Source organism: Trichosurus vulpecula, chromosome 1 (genome assembly GCF_011100635.1).
Source record: "Trichosurus vulpecula isolate mTriVul1 chromosome 1, mTriVul1.pri, whole genome shotgun sequence".
Lineage (NCBI taxonomy): Eukaryota > Metazoa > Chordata > Mammalia > Diprotodontia > Phalangeridae > Trichosurus > Trichosurus vulpecula.
The window spans coordinates 73622409-73648201 of record NC_050573.1 but is presented as its reverse complement, the minus strand read 5'-3'; the positions used below and the strand labels follow the sequence as shown (position 1 = coordinate 73648201).

At 53.2% G+C, this 25793-nt stretch overlaps 2 protein-coding genes across 5 annotated transcripts; one reads left to right on the top strand and one right to left on the bottom strand.

Moving 5' to 3' along the window:
* Positions 1-373: 373 nt before the first annotated feature.
* On the top strand, positions 374-6957 carry SH2D3A (SH2 domain containing 3A). 3 transcript variants are annotated; one of them, XM_036760069.1, is made up of 10 exons: positions 914-985; positions 1800-1899; positions 2363-2760; positions 3530-3615; positions 3739-4385; positions 4472-4587; positions 5172-5349; positions 5421-5532; positions 5724-5909; positions 6000-6957. In XM_036760069.1, exons 2-10 carry the CDS (start codon positions 1819-1821, stop codon positions 6158-6160), a joined length of 1965 nt encoding a protein of 654 aa, XP_036615964.1. In that variant the 5' UTR covers positions 914-985; positions 1800-1818; the 3' UTR covers positions 6161-6957. The 3 variants fall into 3 exon arrangements, with proteins under 3 accessions (XP_036615955.1, XP_036615964.1, XP_036615946.1); XM_036760060.1 differs by lacking the exon at positions 914-985 and adding an exon at positions 374-396 and having other exon boundaries at positions 5724-6957; XM_036760051.1 differs by having other exon boundaries at positions 5724-6957.
* On the bottom strand, positions 4876-18145 carry TRIP10 (thyroid hormone receptor interactor 10). 2 transcript variants are annotated; one of them, XM_036760078.1, is made up of 15 exons: positions 18053-18145; positions 13656-13771; positions 13368-13424; positions 13084-13231; positions 12888-12950; positions 12363-12467; positions 12151-12279; positions 11791-11937; positions 11193-11387; positions 9901-10065; positions 9448-9557; positions 8818-8950; positions 8469-8599; positions 7948-8069; positions 4876-7492 (listed from the first exon to the last, which is right to left on the bottom strand). In XM_036760078.1, exons 1-15 carry the CDS (start codon positions 18074-18076, stop codon positions 7344-7346), a joined length of 1794 nt encoding a protein of 597 aa, XP_036615973.1. In that variant the 5' UTR covers positions 18077-18145; the 3' UTR covers positions 4876-7343. The 2 variants fall into 2 exon arrangements, with proteins under 2 accessions (XP_036615973.1, XP_036615984.1); XM_036760089.1 differs by lacking the exon at positions 9901-10065 and having other exon boundaries at positions 18053-18108.
* Between the last annotated feature and the right edge of the window lie 7648 nt (positions 18146-25793).

Here is a 25793-nt window from a genome sequence, read left to right as displayed (position 1 = left end):
GCATTCCTCTGGGATCCCTCCCCTTTTCTGGATCCTCCACGGTCCAGAAAAAAATTTCAGCACCAGAAAGGGGAGGTGGGTTGCGATGGGAAAGGAAGAGCGGAGGGTGAGTCTAGTTAACCCAGCCCAGCGCTCCGTCTCTCTGAGGGGGCTCGCTATTGGGAGGAAATTGAGGGGGCGGGGCGAGGTGGCGAACGGCTGGAGCGGCGCAGTTCTTAGAGGGCGGGGCCAGATTGGGGAGGTGAGAGGGGCGGGGCCGGGTTAGGGCGGGGGCGGGGCGGAGCCAGGTTGGGGCGGGAGAGGGCCGGGCGGGGCCAGGTGCAGTCCTAAGCAGGGCTGCGGGGCGGAGCTGAGTGTCGGAGTTGGAGCTGCAGCGACTGCCCTCAGCCCCTCCAGGTGAGTTCCCAGGGCTCTGGGCAGAGGTTGGGGGGCGAGGGGAGGGGGTTGCTGAGGGGCCCGGACTTTGTACCTGCGGAGTCGAGTGGGGCGGGGAATCGAGATCCCATACTCCTGGAGACATCCCCTCTCAAGGCTAGCCGGAGTAAATGGGGACTCTGGTACTCACCCACCCCACGCTCCCCACATCCGCGCCCTGCGTGTTTCTGTAGATCGGGGGTGGGGGGGTGTCGAGGCTTGGGGCATTGGAATAGGAGAAAGGGCTTGGAACTGAGTCCCTTCCCCCTTTTCTGTCCCCGGAACTTCCTTCTGCTTCTCTCCACCCCCCATCCCCCTTGACTCAGGCCGCTGGAATCCCAGGTACAGCCACAACCCCAACTCCACGCCCTAAGGTCCTGAATTCTCCATACCCCTCAGGCACAGCAGAATACTAGGGAGACCGTCTCCGCTAGTTCCCTTCCCTTCATTTCCTCTCCCAGGTTGTACCCTGCCCTCCAACATGATTGAGAGTTGGGTCCTGAGTTCTCCCTAAGATCAGTGTAACCCTCTGTGTGACCCTAGACGGATAACATCCCCTCTCTGAGCCTCGGTAAATAAGGAAGGAAATAAACATTCATTAAGCCCCCTACCATGTGCCAGGCACTGTGCTAAGTAAGCTCTTTGAATCCTCACAACTCCGAGAGAGACCTTCTATTATTCTGAACCCCACTTTACAGATGAGGAGACGGAGGCAAGTGAATTGCCTGGGGTCACACTGCTCAGACCCAAAGTCTGGCTCACTATCCATTGCCCTGTCTAGCACCTGGACTAGATTGCCTCCTCTTAAGGTTCCTCTGGACCCTGGCATTCGATGTTCCGTGCCCTAATGCCCCCTTCCAGTTCTCATATTCTATGCCCCAAGGTCACATCATGCTCTTACTGCACCTTAACGGTATTGATTGCAGGGAAATGACTTTGTAAACCTTTGGGCTTCGTATAAGTATGGCATTGTTATTTTCTGTTTGTCTTTGGCTTTTTTGGAGGGGAGAAGGCAGGGCAATTGGGGTTAAGTGACTTGCCCAAGGTCACACAGCTAGTAAGTGTGTCAAGTGTTCGAGGCTGGATTTGAAGGGCTGGCAGCCTACTCACTGTGCCACCTAGCTGCCCCTGCATCATTATTTTCTAAAGGCCTTTCCAGCTCTGGAATGTTTTGATTGTTCCTCATGCTTCCTTCACAAAATGGCCTGGGTTTTTTTTTGCTTTTTTTAGATAAAGGAACTGGGACCCCTAGAAGGGAAGAGACTTACCCAAGGTATCCCAGCCAAGTTAGGGGCAGAGCCAACACTAGAATCTAGGTCTCCTGGCTCTCAGTCCAGATGCTGTCCCCCTCAATGATCCCTATCCCCTACTCTGTATTTTCCAAGTGGGGCCCAGGAGCTGCCAATGGAAAAGGAAGAGGAGCCTCTAGACCCTGAGAAAGAGTTGGTTGACCAGACCTGGTTCCATGGAGCACTGTCCCAAAAGGTAACCCCCGAGCACCCCCTGGTGGAGACTCCTGGCTGAGGGTATTAATGTACTCTTGGTACCTGGTGCTCAGGCCTAACTTGCCATAGTCTGTCTCCCTTAGGAGAGTCAGGCCTGAGCTAGAAGGGATTCATCAGACTCCTGATGTCCCAACTTGAGGTCTCCTCTCCCTCCTGAATTTCATAAACCTGATATCCCAGTGACCCATCTCCCTACCCTACTACCTCTGCTCCTCATTCCAAAAATGAGGAGCCCCTGCCCATTCACTCCAGCCTTTCGAGACTTTGGACATCTGGGCCTACTGGTCATTGCCGTCCATGATCTCTTATCTCCTGCTGTTAAAGCTTCTCTTTCTGGGAGCTTTAGACCACTGAATCCCCAGCCACCACTGAGCCTGGCCCCAGAGGATGCTGTAAGTCATGAGCTTCAGATCCCCTGCCAATCTTGCCTTTTCCATCCCTAGGAAGCAGAGGCCCTGCTGCTAGCAGATGGGGACTTCCTGGTATGGGCCTCCACCTCCACCTTAGTCTCAGGCCCAAGCCCCCTGATGCTGTCCTGCTGCTGGGGTGGCCAACCCCTCCACTTTGAGGTGGTACGTATTCAGCTGCGCCCACGCCCTGGCAGGCCTCATGCCCTCTTCCAGCTGGAGGATGAACGCTTCCCCAGCCTGCCCGCCCTGATAAGCTGTTACGTGGCTACACAGCGCCCATTGTCCCAGGCCTCAGGGGCTGTAGCTTCTCATCCCATAGTCCGCTATGGACCTCCACGTCCTATGACCTTTGACAAGATCCTCCGCCGGCGGAGTCTGAGCGGGGATGGCTGCAGTGATGATGCTCGCCAGGTCCACAAAGGGCTGTTCAGGTATGGGGAGATGTGGTAATACTGGGACGAAGGGATGGGGAAGAGGAGTCAGGAAAGGGCATCGGGTCATGGCGCTTGTCCCCCTCCCTTCACCATGGCCACTACTCAAAGAACCCTCAAAGGAGAAGAGGGAGCTCTGTCCTTGAGCTGGGACTTGGTGGTCCTTAAGGAGACAGGAACTTAGGGATCATCATCCCCTCTACCCACTGGGGAAGGGAGAGGGAAAATGAAATGGGAGGGAGAGACAAGACAACTGGGTATGGTAGAAAGAGCCCCAAACTGACTCCAAAGACCCAGGTTCAAGCCCAGCTCTGCTGTGTATTAGCCTGGACAAGTCACCTCATTTCTCTAAGCACTGGTTCCTTTATCTGTAGCATGGGATGTTTTCCATTGCCTGCCTCATGGAATTTTGAGGAACGTACCTTGTACACTAATGAATGTACCTTAACGAACCACACAAGTATGAGCTGCTAAGATTCATTCAGACACAAAATGAGCTGAGGGAGTGGGCTGAGGCAGCGACACCCAGTGAGGAGAGAAAGCCTGTCTTATGTTCCCATTTCCCACTTCCACGCTTTTGCCCTGCACAGCTTTCCCCCATCTCTATATGTCCTCCCTTCCCACTTGTACCTTATATGCTCCCTGGTTCTCTTTAAAGCTCAGCTCCAATAGGGGAAGGCTTTCCTTGTAACTAGCTAGAATCTAGCACAGTTCCTTGGGCAGAGTAGGCACTTTTCATTAACGTTTCTTGAACTGAATTGGCCACTAGGTCCAAGGTGCTCAGTGGGAGCCAGCCAGCCAGCCTAGACATCCTGGGCCACAAGGGAGGCCCCCCGAAGAGTAGCAAAAAAGCAGGTGAGACAAGGAAGATGGGGAACATCTACACTAGGTTCCGCCTTCTCCCTCTGCCCGTCTGACTTCTTCCCCATCTCTGCCATGTCTCCAAGTCTGTCCTCTTGTTTCTCCTCTGGCTCTCAGGTTCTCCAGATGACCCCCAGATGGCCAAAGTGGTACCTCCTGCTTCCCCCCTTTTCCGTACGGGCAGTGACCCTGTCCTACGTAGGGCACAGCAACTGGGCATGGGCATCCCACTGTGGGGCTCAGATGGGCAGCTGCATCCCAAGGTGCCACCCAAACCTCCACGGGCACCCTCTGTAATGTTGCCTCCCACCTCCTGTGAGCTGGTGCCCCAGGAGATCCTCCAAGGGAAGGAAAGGCATGGGGAGGAAGCTGGGAGCAGGGAAGAAGCTGGGACTGGGGAGGAAGCCAGGCCTGGACCCAGAGATGGACAGGAGACCGAGTCCAAGGCAGAAGCCTTAGCCGGGGAAGAAGCTGTACAAAGAGAAGAGCACAAGGATCTCCATGGACACCATGCCCACCTCAGCAACAAAGAAAGTCTACAGGAGACCCCTTGGTGGGAAGAGTTGGAGCAAGAAGAAGCTGAAGATTTTGTGAGACCCCAAGGAGGAGTTCCTGCTGCTCTCCAGCCCCAGGCCTTCTCGTCCTGCTTGCTGGGCCCTGAGAACCGGCCCTTGGAGCCCAGTGCCCTGAGGACCCTTCGTGCCCTATTCCTGCAGCATGATGTGGGCACTATAGCCCGACACCTGCTTCTCACCAACTGCCAGGTCAGCAGGCCCAGAATCTGGCAGCATCATGACCCGAGATGTTCCAAAGGCAGCTTTCCTTGGGCTCACCACCCCTTTCCTCCCAGGCAGCCCAGGTCCTGGGTGTGACTCGAACTCAGCGCCAGGCAATGGGCGTCCACTCAGGTCTGGAGCTCCTCACACTGCCTCATGGTCACCAACTTCGGCTTAACCTATTGGAAAGGTGAGCCCCATGCTCCAGCCCTAACCCTGCTCCTCTCTCCCCCAGGGGAACATCAGAGGATAACCATGCCACCCTCACAGCCATTCAAACTACCCCCTTTTCCCTCCAACCCTGCCCCAGTCATAACTAGGGTGAGAAAATAAGGACTCTGCCCTAGGGTGCTAAAATTCAAAGGGGCTACTGATGGCACCATCCTCTCAGCATAGAAAAAAAATTTGAAGAGCTCAGAGGGTCTCTTTGCAATGTAGATAGCAAGAATTAGTTAAAATAGGAAGCAAATATAAAACATCAGTATCTTACAGGTTTTATTTTATAATGGTGACTTACACATACATTCATATACCCCACTGGCCCTGTCACCAAATTCATTTGAAAGTGTGGTTCACATGGCTTGATCTGGACAATAATTGCTAGTTCTGCCTTCCAAACCTTTGTAGTTTCCTACATTTCCTTTCTACTCCCTGCCAGTATCTCCCTGCCCCCACCCCCATAATCCCTTTAACCTCATTGCTCCTCAAACCTTCCACAACTCTGCCCCATACCTCCAACCCACTATTGTCTCTGACCCGGCAAACTTCCCCCAGGCATGAGGCCTTGGCCCTAGCCGCGGCCATAGCGGTGGTGGGATGCTCGGGGCCCGTGGCAGAACGGGTGGCCACCTTGCTTGGCCTTATCCAGCTGGCACTAGCCCTTCGGGCCCCTGGAGGTACAGGAGACCTGTTTGCTCTTTCTTCAGTGATGACTGCCTTGCAGCTGCCCCAGGTAAGGTGAAGGATGGGGAAGGGACCTGGGGTCAGCTAGGTTCAGGAGCTAAACATGCCAGCTCTCCCCAGATCACACGGCTAGAACGGACATGGCGCCTCCTCCGGCAGAACCACACCGAGGCTGCACTGGCCTTCGAGAAGGAGCTAAAGCCCTTTGTCCGAGCCTTGGATGAAGGGGCTGGTAAGTGGAGGCTCAACCTTTGCCTGAGGGCATCTTAGACCTTGGAAGCAGGAAACTGGGGTCACCTAGTCCCTCACCTTACAGATGAAGTAATTGCGGCCCAGGCCCAGGGAAGAGGAGTGATTTGCCCAACCTGCTAGAGTGTGATTTAAACCCAGGAGGCCCCAGGAGCTCCTTTGCTCTCATCACAGGAATTGGTCAGCCAGGGGAGGTGGCCCTGCCCCACATAGTGCCTGTGGCCCAGCTGCTGGAGGGAGTCCAGCTATGGGGGTCTGATGAGGAGAGCTGTGAACGGCTGCTTTGGACGCTGCAAGGAGCCCGAACCATGGCCAACAACGCCTCCCACTACCGCGAGGCAGCCCAGGCCAGACTGAAGGGTGAGCTCTGTCCTCCCCACCCCCAAAGGAATCCCCCCTCCCTTCTTTCCCCCTCTAATCTCCTGGGCTCTTTCCCTTTCCCCCACCCAGGTTTCCAGCCCACCGCAGAGCTGTGTGAAGCCTTCCAGACTGAGTTTGCCCTGAGGCTCCTCTGGGGCAGCCGGGGTGCTGGAGCTGGACAGGCCGAACGTCACAAGAAGTTTCACCTTGTCCTCAGTGCCCTCTCCCGGAGACTGGAGCCTGAGGGCTGAGGTCACCTGAGCACGCCTACAAGATTCATCTTACCTGGCCAGGACTCCCCACTGTCCTCTGGCTATGAACCTCCAGGGGCCTGACTCCCCAGGCTGACTGCTGCCACAACGCTAACTGGGACCTTGCCCCAGGGCACCCACACCTAGAGAAGTGAGAGCCCGGAGAGCTGGGGGGAGGCAGGTGCAGCTGAGCCCTCATACCCAGTTTCTCTTCCTCCTCTCCTTTGCTGGGACCAGGAAGTACTGCTGGCCTGTCTCTCTCTCCCTGCCCTTCCAGAACCAGAAGGCTTCCAGTGAACTCACTACCTCATAGAAGCTCTTCCTCCCAGTGGGCTGAAATCTGTAGCTTCAGAACATCCTCCCACCCCTCCGAGCTCTTCACCAGGAGCAAATCTAGTTTTTCTTCCACAGTGGGAATGGGCCATTGCTAGGAAGCCCGCTCCCCTTCTGCTGTCTGTCTCCTCTTGGATAAGCTCCTTTATGCAAAGAACCTCACCATAGCCCTTCCCACAAGTCACAGGGATCAGATCAGCAGAGAAGCTGGCCCAGGCTTGGATGGAGAGCATGGGGCTACATTCCAGTGTCACAGAGCCAAAGGCTGGGCAGCTGGAAGGGACAGAGGAGGCCTTTGTGGCGCCCACCTCCAGTGTTCTTCGCACTGTTCTGAAGCGCTACCCCGACAGGTGGGTGAAGTCCCTGGGCAAGGACACAGCGGTCTGGGGAAAGAGTCCAGTGACACAGGCCGCCTACCGAGTCCTAAATAAAGCTCCAAGTCAGGGGCTGCACACGGTCCATTTATACAAGTTTTTGTTTTGTTGTTTTAAAAAAAGCTGCACTTGCCGGAACACAAGTATTTACATCGAGTGTAGGAGGCACAATGGGGCTGGGCCTGGCAGCAGAGGTTACACAGGCCCCAGCTAGAACTCTAGGCTGAGGAGCACGTCGGGAGCGGAAGCCCACGCCCCCCCAGGAATAAAGTGCATACATGGTGTGGAGTGAGGGGCAGCCGGGCCCAGCCCCACCCCCGGCCCCCTGGGCAGGGTCCTAAAGCAGCAATAGCCGGGCCCTAGGAGCAAAGAAAGGAGGAAGACGGACTCCCCGTTCGGGGATCCACCTGCCCCAAGAGAGGGCCAGGGGGTACCCCATTCAGGGATCTACCCACCCCTGGGGATGGCAAGGGGGTTCAGCTGGGTGTGACTCGAAGGTAGGAGGTAGGCACGTAGCCCTCACCCCCCTGTTTCCGCCGGACCCTCGTCCACCCATCGCCTTTATCCTCCTCCATTAGGCACAGATCCTCGCCTTCATCCATGGAGATGGTGCCCTCACTGGACCCTGATGGGGGGTAATGGGAGATATAAAGAAGACTGAGGATAGACCAGAAGTCCCTCCCCTCCCCCCAGATACTGTCAGAGTTACCTGTACTGCTTAAAGCTTCCCCCATGGCAGGCCAATCAGAGGGTCATAGAATTTAGAGCTGGAAGGGCCCTTAAGAGAGTGCTTGCTCAGAGACATGCCAGTACCAAGTGGCAGAGTCCAGATTCGACACCCAGATACTCTGACTCCAAAGCCAGGGTTCCCTCCATGCCAGTAGGCATACAACCTGAATCCTAATGAAAATGCATGAGGCTGGTCTCCTGAGAGACAGGAGTGTCTGCTGGCACAGGGAGCCTTCTGTCTAGTGAAGTGGCCCTGATGTGCTGGGCATTTCTATAGGAGGATATGGCTCAAGCGGGGTTCAGCTGCAGCCTGGCCAACAAGTTACTGATTCTTCCCTGCTTCTTTCTCACCTTCAAACTGGTAGATAGCAACACAGTGACCAATGGGGAAGGCTGGCTCCTCCTCGAAGTCCTCCTCAAACTCTGTGTAGATGGAGGTGTCCGTTCCCTCATCTGAGGGGGCAGCCTCTGGGCTGGGGACACAGGAGTCAAAAGTGAACGTTCACTACCCACCCCTCACTATACCCTACCCTGCCTCCTCTGCCCAAGGCCCTTCTGGTCTCTCTTCTACCTTAGCCACTGATGACTGAGTCCCTACCATGGCCTGCCCCCACTCCCCTCACTCTATTCATGCTTCCCTGCCCATTTACCCAGAGTACATCTGTCTGTCTATGTGTTTGTCTCTCTCCCCCCATCTCTTCCTCCCCCTCTCTTTTCCCCCACGGTTCTTCTCCTCCCACCCACTTCCCCCATCTTGTCCCTCCACCTAGGGCCCTTCTCCAACAGACCAGCTGTTTGTACACACACACACACACACACACACCTCTCAGCCTCCTGAGGGCTGGCCTCCCTCCTAAGCTCCAACCCCTTACCTCTCCTTGTCAGAAGAACAGTTGTTTGTATCTGGGGGAGCCCCGGTAGGGGGTTCTGGCGGATGACCATGCCGTCCCAGGCTGTCACCGCGGTTACCCAGAACTCTGTTCTCTGCCTCGGCCAGCCATGTCTAAGAGCAAGGTGATCGGCATTTGGGAGGGCCCGGTTGGCCATGTCCCCCTAGTGCCTCATCTCCCACCACCCTCCAAAGGCAGACAGGAAGGTTTCCTAAGGTCGCTTCGCTGCTTGCCTAGGCCATGATGGGAAACAGCTGGAGCCACCACCCCTCCCCCCCCCCCCCACAGTGACTCAGCTGGGCTGGCTGCCAGGTCCTAGACCAGAGCTCACCTCATACTTCTGGATCTCCAGCTTCAGCCGTTCAATATTGCCCAGGGTCTCGGAGATGCGGGGCTCCAGGCTGGCAGGGTCACCCATCTGTGGCGTCTTCTCATAAACATCCTTCATCTTCTTTAGGGCCTCCCTAGAGAGCGAGGGAAGGAGGTTCCTCAGCGTGCCTAGCTCCCTCCCTTCTCCAGCAGCCAGAATCCCAACAACACAAGGGTGTCCAGAGGACTTCTGGTCCAGCTCAAGCATGAGCAGGGCATCCCAACAAGTGGCTGGTGGCCTCAAGGCCGCCAGTGATGGGGAATTTCCTTCCTCCAGGAGGCAGCCCAACTGTATAATTCTAATTGAGCAAATCCTACATAGAAGGCCACTTGGCAACATGCCCCTGCCCCTCCACGCTTTCCCATCTCAGCCAAGCAGAGCAAGGCTAATCTCTCACTAGACAGCCACTCAGATACCCAGAGAAAACAGTCATGCCCAAGGGAAATGGTGCTGGATGGGGGGAACCAGAGTCAAGCCGACCTTTGCTATCGGCATGACCTTGGCAGGTCACTGAACGGCCCTGGGCCTCCATTCCTGGATCCTCTGGAGGACGAGTGGCCCCAAAGCCCCTGTACTTGCCCCACTGTTCACCTCTGATCTATCTCCTTCTGTAGCTCTCGCCCTCGATCTTCCAATTGCTGTTTCAATTTTTTTCTTCGCTGCTCAGGGGGCAGGTGGCTGAAATCCTCAGTGGCCACTGTCTAAGAGGAAAGACGGAAGGAGGCTCAATCTTCTCCCCGTCTCCATATCCCCACAGGTCCAGGAAGCCTGAGTCTCTTCCCTGTCTCCAGCCTTCCGTGACCCCCAGCCCAGCAGCACAAGGAGCAAAGCCAGATGGCAAGTGTAGAAGTACCTGCCACCCGGTCTCTTGATCCCTCCTAATGAAATACTAAGTGGGAAGTGGGGAGAGAGGGGTAAAAGGGAGAGGAGATAGGAGCTGCCTGGCACCCAGCCTGTCTTGATCCATCCCTTCCCTTGCCAGTGGGGGGGGTCATCACCTCAGCACCCCCGAGGCCCCTTCCCAGGGGCCAAGGGCCCACTTACCCCTCGACTTCGGAGACTGCGGAAGGAGGCTATCCGGGGCTTGACTGACTTACTGATCTCACTCAGTAAGGCCAGGGGGTCCCGGCCGAAGCGAGGGGATGGGGGTCCATTAGCGTACGCCGAGGGAGGGGGGCCCCCCAGAGGGGACAGGGGTGGGGGGGGTAGCTACAGGCAGGGTTGAGGGATGGGGGATGGGGTGGGGATGGTCAAGAGCAGGGATGGATGGACAGACAGACACACAAAAAAGGAAAAAAGGAAACACAAAATGGAGAAAAAAACGGTAAGAAAACTGGGACACACATACACACAGGGACACAAAACATGCACATTCCAGAGAGCAACACAAAATACGAAGCAAAGGGTGGGGGAAGAGAAGGGAGACAAGGCTGTGAGCTCCCAGGAGTACCAGAACACCCTGGGCTGTTTACTAAGCCTCAGTTCATCAAGCAAAGAATTCTGGCTCTCTTCCCCCCACCAAAGACCCTCCTCCCCCTTGTTCTGACCCCTGTGTATCTCAGGCCTTGTCTTCCCCAGTCAACACATGCAGGAGCAGCAGATCCAGGACAGGCCAAAGGTGGCAGGTCAAAGATGAAAGCCCGTGGGATCAAAGGTCACCCTCAGTATCTGGGAAGGAAGCATTCACTAGTGGCCTGGGGCTAAGGTCATAGAGGCAGGAGAACCTGAGAGGCAGCATTGGGGAGCCCTGGGGTGAGCTCTGGAGGAGTGGGTCAGCGAGAAAAGTCTGGCCTCAAACCACCCCCCCCCCGCCACTGCCATGAAGCCATCTCCCCAAGACACAGAGAGGGAAGAGTGGAATGAACAGCTTCCCCTAATAGCCACTTCCCCCGCCCACTGTACACACATACATACACACACACACACACACACATATCTCTCTCTCTCTCTCTCTCTTTCTCCAACCTCAGTGAGAGCCAGCTGCATGCAGAGCAGGAAGCCCCACATTAAACCTTCAAGCTGAGAACCCTCCTCAGACCCCTGCCCCCGCCCTGAAGCTCCAGGGCCCAGGGGACTGGGTTCTCAATCCCAGCTGGGACAAGGGCCAAGAGGAAGATTCCAGGCTGGGACTCAACGTTCCGGCCCGTGGTTCCCTGGGGCTTCAGGGGTGAGGGGGTGGAGGGGGGCTGACTCAATGGGGCCCCACCCTCCCCCAGTCATTCATGTCTCTGGCTTGCTGGCCAGTGATACCCCTCCCCATCCAGGGGAAGGGGTCAGAATGGAGCATGCCCACACACACACACCACCCAGCCAACCCAGGCCTCCCAGACCCCTACCTTATTCTTCTTCCCAAAGGGCCAGCGCTTGGGGCGGTTCCTGACTGGGCCTCGTGGGTCAGGGCGCCCATCAGGGGGTACTCCCAGGCTGCTGTCTGATGGGGCACGGGTCATGGGCTGGCTGAAGTCCTCAAACTCAACATCACCAGGGCGAGTGAAGCCAGATTTATGCAGACCGATGAGCACCTGGGAATCCTGGAAGCAGGCAGAGGAGACAGGGATTGAGGGGAGGTGGGGCAATCCAGGCCCCCACTCATCTGGCTACTAGCTCTAGTTGGTCTCCTCTCAAGGATTATAGTAGAAACGGCTCTTAAGGCTAGAGGGTTTCTGAGCTGGAGGTGACCTTAGGGAACATGTAAGTCCATCAATCTGATTTTATAGATGGAGAAACTGAAGCCTAACGCAAGGAGGGACCTAGTGCAGGGTCACCTGGGGGGGTGGGGTGTCAGTGACAGAGCAGGACTCAACTCCAGATCTTAGACCTCCCAGAGCTACTGTCCTGGCCTCCCATTCCTGGGACCACCTTCCCCAACGCCATCCCTGACACTGCAAGCTTCCTTTCTTCCCACCCCCAGCCCTGCTGGGGCCCAGCACCCACGTTCTTGGGGTCCACAGCAGCAGCAGCCACCTTCATGCCCTCTAGGCATTTCCCAATGATAGGCATCACCTGGAGCTCGGTCTCTGACAAAAGTCCATAACTAGCACCAAGTCGGGCGGTCCGGCGCTCGTCCATGTCCTGTAGCTTCTGGAAAGGCACAAGGAATGGAAGGAGGGGCTGGGAGGTAGGAAGACCAGAGATGGATGAGGGGAGGTCTTTGGGAATCTGGGGAAAAGAGAAGGGCCTAGATCGGCTGAGAGTGGGGTGGGGTGGCGGGGTGGAAATGGCAGAGAAAGGAAGACATGAGTACGGAGATGAGCCAAAAGGGACCTCGAGCCAACTGAGGGCCTGGCTGCTCACATCGAAGATCTGAGGCATCTCAGTGAAGTAGAAGTGGGCCTGGTCACGGTTGAAACGCTGTAGCTGGGCAGCATATTCATTCTTGCTCTCCTCAGCCATGTGGCTGCGCACGTGGGCCTGCTGCTTTGCCTGGGGAAGGTCACTCAGGTCACAAGCCAGGCCATTGCCTCGAAGGCCCCACCTCAGCTCCCAAAGTCCCACATCCCTCCCACCTTCTCCACGTCGGCCTTGGTGGCATTAATGTCCTGGTCCAGCCGCTCAGCCGTCTGAGCTGCCTTTTCTGCCTCCCGACAGTCTCGTTCAAATTTCCGTTTGCTCTGGGGAATGTGACAATGATAATGAAGTCACCTATGGGCAAGCCCTCACCCTCACATTCCATGGCTTCAGCCTCACCACACCCTAGGGGTAGAGGGAAGAAAATGGGGGGATGGGGGGAGGCAGCTTACTATTCCCATTTCATAAAGGGAGAAACTGAGTCCCAAGGAGGTGAAAGGACTTACTTCCTCATGGTCAAACAAGTGAGTTAGTAATAAAGCTGGGACTAGAAGCCCAAGCCCCAGCCCCTAAGCACTGGCTTTTCCCAGTGAATGTTGCTGGGCCTTAAGTGGGGGTGTTTAAGGTGGTCTACTCCCCATAACTAGGAGCCCACTCCCATTGCTGGCCCACAGGCTGAGAGGGATGTAGGACCTCCAGCTTTGCAGTTCCGTTCATTCTTTTTCCTCTGTCTTAGCACTCACATTCTCCAGCTGCTTGAGTCCGTTTTCCAGCTGCTGCTGCGCCCGGCGGCCCTCCTGGAAATGCTGCAGGATTGGGGGGAGGGGGAGGAGTGCTTAGAAATGAGGGCCTGGCTGCCAGAGAGAAACTGAGGCAAGAACAGCTAGGGCCCAAGTGGACTGTCTGGGTCAGGGGGGTTCATCGCCCAGGGATCCTCACCGTCTTCCGCTCCTGCTTGATGTCCTGTGAATACTTGGCCAGCTCCAGACACACCTGCATGGTCAGGTTCTCAGCCACCAGCTCCCGCTGGCCGGCAAAGTCATTGAGCTCTTGTAAAACTTGCATGAAGGACTGTTGCTGACTGAACCTGGGGCAGGGACAGGGACAGGGTTAAGGGAGCAGAGGGGAGAAGTTAGCACTGATCGACTTGTGCATCTAGGCTCCCACGCAAGAGGGGAGAGGGGCATCAAGTTCGCCACCCCAGCCACACCCCCACTCCTCACTTGGACTCTGGGTCATCCTTTGTCGATCTCTTGGGCAGGTATTTTTTCACTAGGCTCCTGTCAGGGAGATAGGTGGGAGAAGAAGAGAACCATTGAGTCTCGGTTCTGCCCCCTCCCCCCCTAACAAGGATCCCAGGAAGGCTTGTCCCAGAGCCTCTCCCAGCATCCTCCCTTACAGCTTCCTTCCCCCCCCCCCCGAGGGAGCCTCCCATAACATCCCCTAAACCTTGCAGCTCTGAGTTAGCCAGCCCAGGGTCCCCAAGCTCCGAGCACCCCTTCCAGGCCCACCTGAGCTGCTTGGCATAGTTCTGCTCTACTTCCGTCCGCTCCTTCACAAACTTCACATATTTGTCTAACAGGTCCAGGCCCCATTGTGTATGGCGTTCAATCACCTCAAACTGGTCCTGAAGGGGAGTGGGAAATGTAGAGAGAGAAGGGGGGGACTTCAAACAAGTTCCTTCCTCTCTCTGGGTCTCAGTTTCCTTCTCTGTAAAAGGAGGGACCTAGTATCCCTTACAGCACCAGCTTTCTCCAATCCTATGACCTCAGGATGGTCCGGAGAGACCAGGCTCCCAGATCCAATCCTCCCCCCTCCCCCCCATGGGTGTAGCCACCAAAGCCCCACCCCTGAAAGACTGGACCGGGAGTGGCCAGGAAAATAGCTCTAACCCTTCTGGAGGAGGGGCCTCAGAAAACAGAGGCCCAGGGCAGCAGGAGGTGTTCCCCCCATCAGTGTCCCTCACCCTGTCTGGGTGAGGGTGGTGGTAGTCCAAGGGGCTGAATCCCCATCCAGCATCTAGATACCAGGGTTTGTCAGTGCAGGGCTGGAAGAGAAGGGGGGGCCACGACAGCCTCATAGAATCTTTGCTCTTCTCCCCAGGGACAAAATTAGCCTGGAACCTGTCTGGTCCCTGGCCCTTACCCCTAAGGCCCCAGTTCCAGCCAGGTTACCCCACACACACCCCTAATCCCCCTCCATTCCGGAAAATCCGGCTGGGCGGGCAGGAGTGGGTGAGTCAGGCACTACAGAAAGACAGAGAGAGGGGGGCAGTGTTACTGGCAGGCAAGGGGCGGGCACTGCCCCATGGGCCAATAGTACTTAACCCCCCAGCCCCCAGGGCCTGGGATCAGGGGTTCCTGAATTCCCTTCTCTCTAGGGGGATCCAGGAATTCTACAGCTTAGGTAGGCCCTAGCTCTTTGGCCCATGTGGGACAGGAAGAATCAGAAGACATGACCATGGTTTAGAATCCTGGTTGGTTCTCCTACTCTCTGTCTGACCTTGGGCATATCACTTAACTTCTGGAAACCTCAGTCTCCCTATAAAATGGTTTCCACTCTGAAACCTATTAACCTGTTACCCTTCCCCAATTACCTGAGGCAGGGGTCTTGAGGAAGAGAAAAAGAAATGTCACCACTTCCCTCTCCCCACATAAAGAAAATTACATGCTCTTTCTTCCTCTCTTTCCCTCTCTCCTTTCATCCATCCCTCCCTCCCCCTGAAGAGTTTCAGGGGAAGTCCTATCCTAAGCCCAACTCATTGACTCAGTTCCCCCCTGAGTCACAAAAAAGTCTCCATCAAGTCCCACGTATTTCTGGGCCTTCCTTTTCCCTCCCTACCCAGGCCCCATCACACAACATCAAAGCACCTTCTCCTGCCCATCTTCACTCTGCTTCCCCTCCCCATCCCCCAGCAGCACTGAGCTGTTCCATTAGGCAGCCCCCCACTGTAGGTGGAGTTCAAGGAGCTGCCTGGGTTCTATTCCCAGTTCTGCCACTTCCTGGCTCTGTAACCTTGGTTAAGGCTTTCTTGGGACCCTCAGTTTCCTCATCTGTAAGATGAAAAGGTCAGATTCTAAGATCTCTCTCAGTTTTGACATTCTAACACTCCCTTCTTAACCTGTCTCCCTGCCCTTCCTCAGCTGAGTCAGGCTGCAGAAAGTGGCAAGAAATTGGTGTGGCCATTTGTTCTGAAGTTTCTCCTCCCAGGTGGAGTGCCCCCTACCTTCCGGTGGAGCAGAGCTCCAGACTAGGAGATCCCCCTCCCACTCCCCAGCTCCAAGTCCTGGGTGACTTGACTTGACCTCTCTGCCACCTTGCCCGGGGATTCCTGGGGATTTCTGGAGGGACCTGGATTTTCCAGGCCCCTGGGGGTGGGAACTCCCAGTAGCCAAGAGAGGGGGAGGGGGATGAAGAGGTCCAGAAAGAGGAGTTAAGACTTCTGGGGACCACAACTCCTCACACCTCCCAAGGCTAACTGGGATCTTTCCCTGGAGTCCTCAGGCTCTCTGGCCCCTCCTCCTCCATGGAAGTAGACCCTGGAGTGTAAAAGCAGACAGGACAACCCCTCTCCCGCTATTCAAGCCTTCCAACTTTCTCCTCCCCCCCAGGGATTTTATCAGTTTCAGTCCAGTCTTTTAGAACCCAGTAAATGGATTAACTCCAACCAGGAAGAGGGAGGAGCCCAGGAACCAGGCCCCCCTCCCCTAAAAGACAACAAGGGAGGGAAAGATATTTCTCCAAGAGTCGGAGTTTTCCTGGGACAACATGGCTGAAGAAAGAGTTGTGGCACAGACAAGGGTAAATCCTAGGTCCTAACAACCACCTGGTGGATGTCTGCTTACCACTCCACCCTACCCTCCCCCTCACCCCCCAGCTATGTACTGAACCAGCTGCCCCTGGGCAAAGACCCAGAGACCCAGTAAGATAAGAAGGGGCCTGACCTGGTCAGGGAGCTCAAAATAGGTGACCTATTCCAGGTTTCCACACACACTCCCCTTTCATCTGGCAAGACAAACTTAATTCCCAGAGAATGACCCCAGTTCCAGAGCCTAGGCCTCGGCTCATCCTCCTATCTAGCTCAGGCCCAAAAGTGATGGTGGAGAAACTGAGACCACGAAGGGTCCAGACCCACCAAAAATCAAGTGTTTCTCCAAGTCAAGGCCTCAGCAACTTGGACAACTTGCTGCTGGCCAGAGCCCCTGACTGAGTGCTGAGGCCAGAGTCCATGAAGTCAGTGCCCCCCTTCCTACTCCCATCTCCCGAAAAGGCACATTATCTATCCCAGGAGCTCCCAAAGCTGGAGGGTCAAGGAGGGCAGGGGGAGAGTCAGAGCCAGAGCTTGGGTTGGAGGGGTGGGGAGGAATCTTCCTTCCAGCCCAAGATTAGGAGCCCTCCCAGAGGTCCAAGCTGATCGGAGCCAAACTATGAGACATCCATCGAGGACAAACTGGTTTGCCAGGGAGAGGGAGAGAGACAGAGGGCCAGAGGGCCAGGGGGAAGGAAAACAAAACAGGGGAGAAGAGGGCCTGAGGCCCAGCCAGGGGAAGGGACCCAGGCAGCCTAAGGACTGGGCCTTTTGGGGGTGGGGTAGGGGGAGGGCTGGGATCCCTGGCCCAGGCATTAGGCTGGGAAGGAAATCCACTTCCTGTTGGGGGGGTGGGAGGGGGAGGAGAGCAAGAGATGTAAACACAGCAGCTCAAGCCAAGGGAGGGGTCACTAGTGACAACCCCCCCAAACTCTACCCATCAAAAATCAAGGGTCAGCTGCTGCTGAGTGGCCCGCCCTAATCACTGAAAAACCCTTTGGTTCTCCAGGACCATTGGTCCCCCTCCACCAAGTCTAGCCAGGCCTGGCCTCCTCAGGGCTATGAAGAGTGGAGTGTATCTATGGGAAGGAGAGGGATTGCTATTGGACTCCAAAGAGTCCAGCCTCCACGCTCAGACCCAGGAATATATGGCCTCATGGATATGGGGATCCTGTGTGGGTGGGGCAAGAGGGGCAGGGTCCGACTGGCAAAGGGCCCTTTGGAAATGCGGCATAAATAACTTCCCTTGAGGTCAGCTAAGTCAGGAGAAGGGAAAGAGGAGTTCCCTGCCTCTAGCTCTCTCTGCCTCCCTTCCAACCCTATAGTTTAAAAGGGGAGAGGCAGCGAGGCCGGTGACAAAAGGCAGGACTCGAAGCCCAGTGGGGAGGAAGGTAAGTGGGAGAAATTGGGAAGAGATGGAAAGGGTGACAAGAGGAGAATACTGGGACGGCGAAACTGAGGAAAGGAGGCAAACGGGAGAGGAAATATGAGAGAGAGAGAAAAGGGTAACTGAGAAAAGCAGGGGGTTAGAAGGACGGAGAGAGCACCCGGGGAGGGGAGTAGCAGAGATGGGCAAGAGGCTCTGGGAAAGGGACCAGGAGGGGAGAAGAGAACGCAAAAGAAGTAGAAGGGGAACTGGGAGAAAAATGGGAATAGAGGGAGACTGCAAGACGGGCAGGGGAAATCTCGCTGAGGGGTAGGAGCGCAGCCGGGAGAGAAGAGAAACTGAAATCAAAGAGGAGAGAATGCCTGCGGGCTTAGGGGGGAAAGGGGATTGGGAATTTACGGAGTGGGGGCCACCGCAACAGACGGGGGGGACAGAGGGGACAGCCAGAAGAGAAGTGAGGGGCAACTGAGAGAGAACGTGGTGGGGAAGGGGAAAGAAATGGAGGAGAAATGCGAGGGGGTCGGCGAGAGTTGAGAGAGGGGGCCCGGGAGAGGACTAACCGGGAGGGGGAATAGGAGAGGAGGGGGCGAGAACTGAACTGGGACAGGGGCAAAGCGAGAAAACTGGGAGGGGGGCTCTGGGACAGAGGAGGGGCCCCCCGAGGTGAAGGCGGGGAGCTGATGGAAGAAAGGGGGGGCCAGGACCAGACTCACCCACAGCTCCGTGCCCCAATCCATGCTGCTCCCGCCGCCAGCCCAGAGACACTGCCCCAGCCCCGCGCGGCCGGGCCCGGCCCGGCCCGGCCCGGCCCCGCCCTCCGCCTCCAGGCCCCTCCCCTGGCCCGGCATAGCCCCGCCCCCAAAGGCTGGCCACGCCTCCTATCTCCCCAGCGCCACCGAACCCGGGAACGGAAAGTCGGGGAGGGGTGGGGCCGCGAGTGGGAGTGAGCGGCATCCACCCCACCCCCTTTTAAAGACCTAGGACGCTTTCTAAAGCCCCGGAGCTACCTCCAGCCACTTAACCCATTCATTATCCAGCTCCAACTGATTTCCTGGGACCTCCCACCCCCTCACTCCCGCTCTCTCCCTCCCCTCCAATCTCTTAAAGGGACGAGACGCTCTTTCTGCTTCCCCAAGAAGCCAACCCTTTGCCAAATTCCTTCCCCCCTTAAAGGGACATAGCCAGAATCCCTTCCCCTGCTCCCCAGACCAGACCACACAGAAGAGGAGACAGGAGGCTGAGGTCACTCGGTTATTTTGAGTACAGGGCCAGTTTCCAGACAGCTACCTTGTCGCCACTAATGGTCTCCGGCCACAAGGACAGAGGGTGTGCGGTGGGAGGCGGGGTGGGGGAGGAGATGAGGGAAGGGGGGAATGGAGCCGCTTCGATCGTACCCCAGGTTGACCTCTTCCAAGGCCACCTTGCGGTCAGCTCCATTAGTGACTCCCCCCCCCCAAAAAAAACCCTCTGCTTCCTGGCCCGGTTTGCCCAAAGCCCAAGGCCCCCAGCTCCTCCGCATCGGAAATGCAGAGACAGATCGACCTTGGCTTATGGAGCGGTCCCCAGCCCCACTGCCTCAGCAGCTCTCATCCATCCCCTGGCTCAACCCGGTTTAACACCATCCCATTTCCTGGGATTCAGACAGGCCTAATTACCACCTGATTCACTTCCACCTGGACCAGCCCCCACCCCCACCCTTACCCCAGACACCCTACCCCGAGGGACTGGGAAGTTACTCTCACCTCCATCCCAGACCTGGAGACCTCTACCTCAGAGCCCATAAAAGTCAGTTCCCACCTTGTAAAAACTCTTTTGAGGCGCTGGGATGAAAAGAGAAGGATGGGGCGAAAGGTCCCAACCTGCCCCCTTCTTCCTTCTCCCTTATCCTAGTGCCTGGACTGGCTTTATTCTTTGTCTGTAGCCTTTAGAGCTGGCTGGGCTGGGGTCCAGGTCTCCCTGGTTCCCAGCCACTTTGGGGTCCTAGGTGGAGCCAGAAAGATTCCTTCCCTCAGACTAACTTCAAGATCCTGTGAGTTGTCCTTCCTTTAAAAGAGTTTAGTGCTTGCAGATCCTGGCGGGTGGGGAGAGACAGAGATCTAGGTGGTGGGGTGTCTGCACTGTGGGGAGCCCACACCCCAAAGTTGCTAAGGGCAGACCTAGGAACCTTGAGGTTCAGTCACTGCCGGGACACGTGCCCCACCTACTGGCCATTGGGGAGGCAGGAAACTTGCACCATGCCTAAATAGGGCCAAACCCTCCCTAAATTGCCCTGGTGTCCTCACCTAATCTATATACTACCTCTGTAGTTTCTACCTATCACCTTGGCCTAGCACATACCCCAGAAAGCAGCAAGCCCTGCTCCCAAAGAGACAGAAATAGAATTCTGCTACTCCCTCTCATCTTTCATTTGTTTCTTTTCCTCAGTTTGCCTCCCAGGGAATGATGGGGGATAGAGACTGGGCCTGTGGTTTTATTGGTACAGGGATCTAGTGAAATGTGGAAATTATCTCTGCTAATTCAAGTCAGCACCTTCTCTGCGAATCAGAGTCCAGAGCTGCACAGAACAGGAAAAGATTAAAGAGACTTGTCCAGGGTTACATAGTCTCAATGTGTCAGAGTAGAACTCTCTCTCCACCATGCCCTGATCCAATAAATCTACTCAATATTTATTATGCACCTACTATGCGCCAGGCACTGTGCTAAGTTCACCTAGGGAATAAATGAATGAAGTATCAACCAATCAACTAACAAGCATTTCTTCAGTAACTGCTATGTATGAGGCGAACATTTATTTCACATTTACATCGTGCCAAGCATTATGCTAAGTTCTGGGGATACAAAACCAAAAGGGAAATAGTCCCTTCTCTCAAAGAGCTCACATTCTAATAAAGGGAAATAACAAATAAAGGGGAGGCCAGGGCAGGGGATTTTGGTTTGGAGAGTTACAGGGATGTTATGGGGTTCAAGAAACAGAGGAAGCTTAAGCCTTGTCAACAGTCTACCTCCACAACATCTCTGCATCTGTCTCTATATCTTCACTCGCTCGACTTCTCCCCTAATTCTGGCCCTCATCATCCCAGGGAGGTAGATTGACTCATTCTTTCCAATAGCAGTGTTGATCTGATTATAGTCCCAGAGTTAGAGGGGCAGGGCCATGCCAGAGGTTTGGAGGCAGCTGGTGAGAAAATGGCGGGGGAGTGGAGCTGGCCTGATTTAGTGGGCCACAGCAAGGACTTCAACAATCAGGATCTCAGAGTACTGAGATGAAAGGGTTAAGTGTTCCAGGACACAGTTTCTGGTCCAGGGAGCCAGGGAAGCTGCCATTTTGTCAAGATTCTACCACCATCATGCCTAATTCGGGGATTTGCTTTGCATAACTATAGATGTGTATCTGCAATGGATTTTGTTTTCCTTAATTTCTTAATTGGGGGAGGGGAGAGAATTCAAAACTGGACAGAAAACAAATGAATTATAAATAAATTTCTTTTAAAAAGATTCTGTCTCTATAACATCTTTGCATCAATATCTCCAGTCCATCCATTTCAAGGCCCTCATTTCCTCTCTCCTAGACTATTGCCTTCTAATTGGTCTCTCTTTTCAGTCTTGCCCATCTCTAATTCATTGTTCTAATAGTTACAAAATGATATCCTTAAAACACTTGGGGAAAAGGAGTTGATTGGGATAATCCTGCTCAATTGAGTTTCACTAATCTACATGATGAAATCACAAGATGTAAGCACTAGGCCTGGAGTCAGAAAAACCGGAATTCAAATGTGACCTCAGACACCACCTATTTGATCCTGGGCAAGTCACTTAACCTCTACTTGCCTCAACTGTAAAATAGGAATGATAAAAGCATCTACCTCCCAGGGTTGTTTTGAGGATCAAATGAGATATTTTGTGGAGCTTAGCACAGTGTCTGGCATATAGTGGGCACTTAAATACTTGTTTCCTCCTTTCCCTCCTTTTCTTTCTTCTCTCTTTCTCTCTGTCCTTCCCTTCCTTCCTGCAACAAATTGGGAGATAGAATTTCTTTCTCATTCTTCCCCACCTCCCGTTGGCAGTGGTACCTGGTGGATGAAGCATATAGCAGGGGACAGCTATGGTGCTTGTGAGGGAATAGGCCCTTGAGCCAAGACTCAAGCCGATCCTGAATTGTGGGCTCCAGCTCTTTCTGAGAGTACCCTAGGCCTGGATGTTAATGGATATACCAAAGCTAAAGACAACTGAGGCTTGCCTCGCCTCAGTGCCATGTATCCCAATCACACAGCAGTCTCAAGGGGCCCAGAAGAGATGGAGCAGGGTGAGGAGACATCAAGAAGACACGTGATGGGCAGGGTACCCTCCAACTGCAGCTCATTCCAGGTTTGTCACGACACTCAAGCGTGCTCTGTGCATATGCTCTTCCTGATCCCGCTGGGTGGCCTGGTGGCAAAGTATACCCCAAGTTTATGGAGGAGACATGTTTCTGCTTTTCTTAAGTGCTATTTCGTTTTGCTGTGAGCTAATTGTATCCTTGGGCTAACTTCTGAAAGGTAAACACATCATATACCATAACTTTACCATAGTATCTTGAACCTGGGCTAGTCACTCAGCTATTTAGTAAGTCTCTGCCTCCTGAATTTATGCTGTATCATTTTGTATGTAAACTCTGTTTTTCAAAGTGTTTTCCCTTTCATCTGGAAAAAGTGCCACAGGAACAGAAGAGTGGGATTGGGGAGCAACCATGAGGAAAGGTCATCAATTGTCAATTTGAGCAAGGTGTTTAAAACCACTTCCTACCTACTACATACATATTGTATACACCTTGTATTTATTTCTCTGTATCCATGTTGTATCTTCCAAATAGGATGTACAAAAGGGACTTTTTCCATGTCACCTTCATAGACCCAGCACATAATATAGCGGGCTGCACAGAGTAGACGCCCGGAGTTTGCTGAATGTAACTGAACAGGCTAAGAAAGATGAGGTGACGGCAAGACTGGAGAATGTAGCATGAGTTGCTAGGGCTGAGCGAAGAAGGACAGGGATGGGGGGTTGGGAGGAAAGTCCAGAAGTACTGACTTTATATACTGAATGGATTGAAGGGGCATGAGATTTGTGGGAGATGGGGGGATGGTGGGATGAGGCGGGGAGTGAAAAAAACAGAAAAGAAGGGCTGAGGATTCGGAGGGGCAGGTACTAAGGGGTCTGCTGAGCCTTGAACGAACCAAAGGAAAAGAGTGATTGGCAGACAGAGGGCTTATAAGTCAGCAGCACAGAAATGGCCATTGAACCTCTGGGAGCTAATTAGATTGATGAGCAGACATTGAGAAATGAGAAGGCGGCTCTGGACAGAGACTGGAAGCACCACCTACAGTTAGGGCTAAGGCCATGGATAATGGAGAATGAGAAGAGAATGAGGGAAGAACTGTATCATGAAAGCCAGGAAAGGAGAAAATGCTGAGAAGGAGGGGCTACGAGGAGGTCCAAAAGCAAGCACATTTAGCAACAAACAGGAGGACAGACAGGGATCAGAGCTTCAGAGCCAGAAGGGACTTCCAAAGCCATCGCCAACACCCTCAATTTACATGCAGGGAAACTGAGGACCAGGAAAATTAAATGACTTCCCTAAGTAACAAGCATTAGAGGCAGGCTTTGGAACTAGTTCCTCTGACTCTGTGAAGCTCTGGACCATATTGCTCTCTCCCCTCTGACTTCCTGAGGTGCTGATGGAGTGAGAACTGAGGGGCTGAAGGGGATGGAAAGGTAGCTGAGGGCACCAGGGGGGCTACGGGCACTTTCTATCACCTGGCTCTGCTTCATTTTGCTCCTCTCTGGGATGACGAGCTTGTCCTAGGTGATCAGTCCCCCCAGGGTGCCCCCCAGTCAAATGAAATAGCGCATGTCTAATACTTTGCAAACTTTTCAATAATATATAAATGTGATTTTGTATAATGTTTATTATTAGAGTACCCACCATCTTGCAAATAGGTCCATTCAGAAAAGCTACAAGATATTCTGAGGAGCCATACTAGTCACAACCATAGTTTACAAGTCCTCATTAATGTGTTTACTTTTACTAGTTAGCTAGAGGATGTAATGAGGTGAGGGTAAAAGGCGTTCAATGAATGAATCCGGTAAGAAAAAATAGCAGTAGAACGGTTTACCTATAGACCGAGGATATTTGTTTTGTTGTGGTTTGGTTCTTTGAGTCATGTCTGACCCTCCCCCCCCGCCATTTGGGAGTTTTCTTGGCAAAGATACTGGAGTGGTTTGTGACCCTATTTTGGGATTTCCTTGGCAAAGCTACTAGAGTACTTTGCCATTTACTTCTTCAGTTCATTTTACAGATGAGGAAACTGAGGCAAACAGTTAAGTGACTTGCCCAGGGTGACACAGCTAGTAAGTGTCTGAGGCCAGATTTGAACTCAGGAAAACAAGTCTTCCTGATTTCTAGGCCCAGGGCTCTATCCATTTTGCCACCTAGCTGCCCAGACCTGGGGCATGCTCTCCCATAAAGATACACACCATTAAGGGCTTAAATTCTAATTGGAGACAACACAGGCAAAAGAGTGGTGGTGAGGGAGGGGTGCTTTGGTTGGAAAGTTACAGGTATGTAACCATATGGTTAGTAGAACCATAGGGGAGTAAATTGACATACTCTTTCCAGGTGAAATTACTGGATCTATACAGATCTATAATTGGACAATGAGAAGAGCTGGGGCAAAGGGTACAAAGCATATGGTAGCACAGCAGCAGATAAGTGTGAGAGTCAAGTTGTGTTGTAAAAACAAAATAAAATGATGACAGTATCCTGGTCTGAAGTCCTTGGCATTATTTGAATCAAAGATCTACTCAGTCCTCCTTAAATACAAGATTTCATTTTAGGGAGGATCCAATTTCCTCAAAGTAGAATCATTAGAGTATACCATAGGACTGGCCAGTAAGGCCAGTCCTTGTGAGTCTGGACAAAGCATTACTGATGAAATTTCCCACATAGAAGAGGCTGGGAAGCCTGTTTCCAGGGGAATCCTGATGATATGCAATGGAAATGCTTGGAAGGGACTATAGAGTATGCTTAGACTTTTTGTAACTGACTCTGGTCTACTAACCATGGGTTTAGGAGAAGTCTCTTTGCCTGAAATTTGCTTTCAACACCCCAACCCCTCAGGGGTACTCCTGTAACCCTGAAGGGGGATCCAATGGCCTGACTCTATCATTAGGAGCCCAGAGAGTGCTCAATATATGAGTTCCTCTTGTTTTTGAGGACCAGTCTCAGAATGGACACATCTTTGTTTAGTCTAATTAAGAGAGATCTTCTTTGGCTCACCTTTGAACAGAATGAAAGGGGAAAATAATTGTTGTTCAGTTGCTTCAGTTACTCATCGTGACCCCATTTGGGGTTTTCCTGGAAAAGATACTGTAGTGGTTTACCATTTCAGCTCATCTCAGATGCAGAAACTGAAGTGAACAGGGTTAAGTGACTTGTCCAGGGTCACATGGCTGGTAAGTGTCTGAGGTCTAATTTGAACTCAGGAAGACAGGCCTTCCTGAAGACTTCAGGCCTAGGGGAGGAATTGGTTTCAGGAAGATAGTTTCCCCAAGAGTGCCTCAGGCATTAACAATTCTATTGTTCTGTTTGGCAGATCATAAGCCCTAAACTTAAACTATGTATCTCAGGTTTGATTTTGCCAGATAATTTTGTCTTGTGTTTCTCAATATAAGTTAGAAGATCCTTGAGGAAGAGTAGGAATTCTGATTAGTAGAAGGAATTCTGCCTGTGTGAACATCTTTCCAAGAAGAAATACATATTAATAAATTGTGTCTGAGTTTGGCTTAAAATGCAGAGTATAGAATTTGTCTTCTATATAGAAACAATATGTGCATAACATTAACAAATAAGTAAATATACATAAGCATCAAAACAATTTAAAAACTAGAGAACTGGAGACATGCAATAATAATTGACACTAGTATAGACATTTATCAACATATACAGTGACAGGGAACCAGAGAGGAAATCCATGAAGGGGTGCCCCTGAGGGCATGATATTTGCCAGATTGCCCCAAGAGACGATCTGTCTTCTATATGACTGTGTGGGCTCTCAGATCCATGATGAAATGGACTTTGGAAATGGCTTACTAAATTGCAAGGAGACTTCCTGTTTGTTAATATCGATGTCCACTATTGTTCCCCTTTGGCTTTCATTTCTTAAAATTAATTTGTTTATTTTTAGTTTTCAACATTCACTTCCACAAGATTTTGAGTTCCAAATTTTCTCCCCTTCCCTCCCCTCACCCCAAAACCTGTACCCACGACACAGTTTGAAATTTAATCTGCATCCATTTTCTCCATCACTTTCTCAAGTCTAGGCAATCAACAAAACAATAAAACAAGGCCTGATTGGTGGCATTGGCTAAATTTCTGAGGTATAAATGCTCACACGGCTCTGTGTGCTGACTCTAGTACAC

Coding starts and splice junctions, on each gene's coding strand:
- SH2D3A (XM_036760060.1), top strand. CDS start 1,819: ATGGAAAAGGAAGAGGAGCCTCTAGACCCTGAGAAAGAGTTGGTTGAC. Junction 2,761..3,529: donor GTCCACAAAGGGCTGTTCAG/GTATGGGGAGAT, acceptor ATTGGCCACTAG/GTCCAAGGTGCTCAGTGGGA. Junction 4,588..5,171: donor CGGCTTAACCTATTGGAAAG/GTGAGCCCCATG, acceptor AACTTCCCCCAG/GCATGAGGCCTTGGCCCTAG.
- TRIP10 (XM_036760078.1), bottom strand. CDS start 18,076: ATGGATTGGGGCACGGAGCTGTGG. Junction 13,232..13,367: donor AAGGATGACCCAGAGTCCAA/GTGAGGAGTGGG, acceptor TCCCTGCCCCAG/GTTCAGTCAGCAACAGTCCT. Junction 11,388..11,790: donor CTGCTGTGGACCCCAAGAAC/GTGGGTGCTGGG, acceptor GCCTGCTTCCAG/GATTCCCAGGTGCTCATCGG.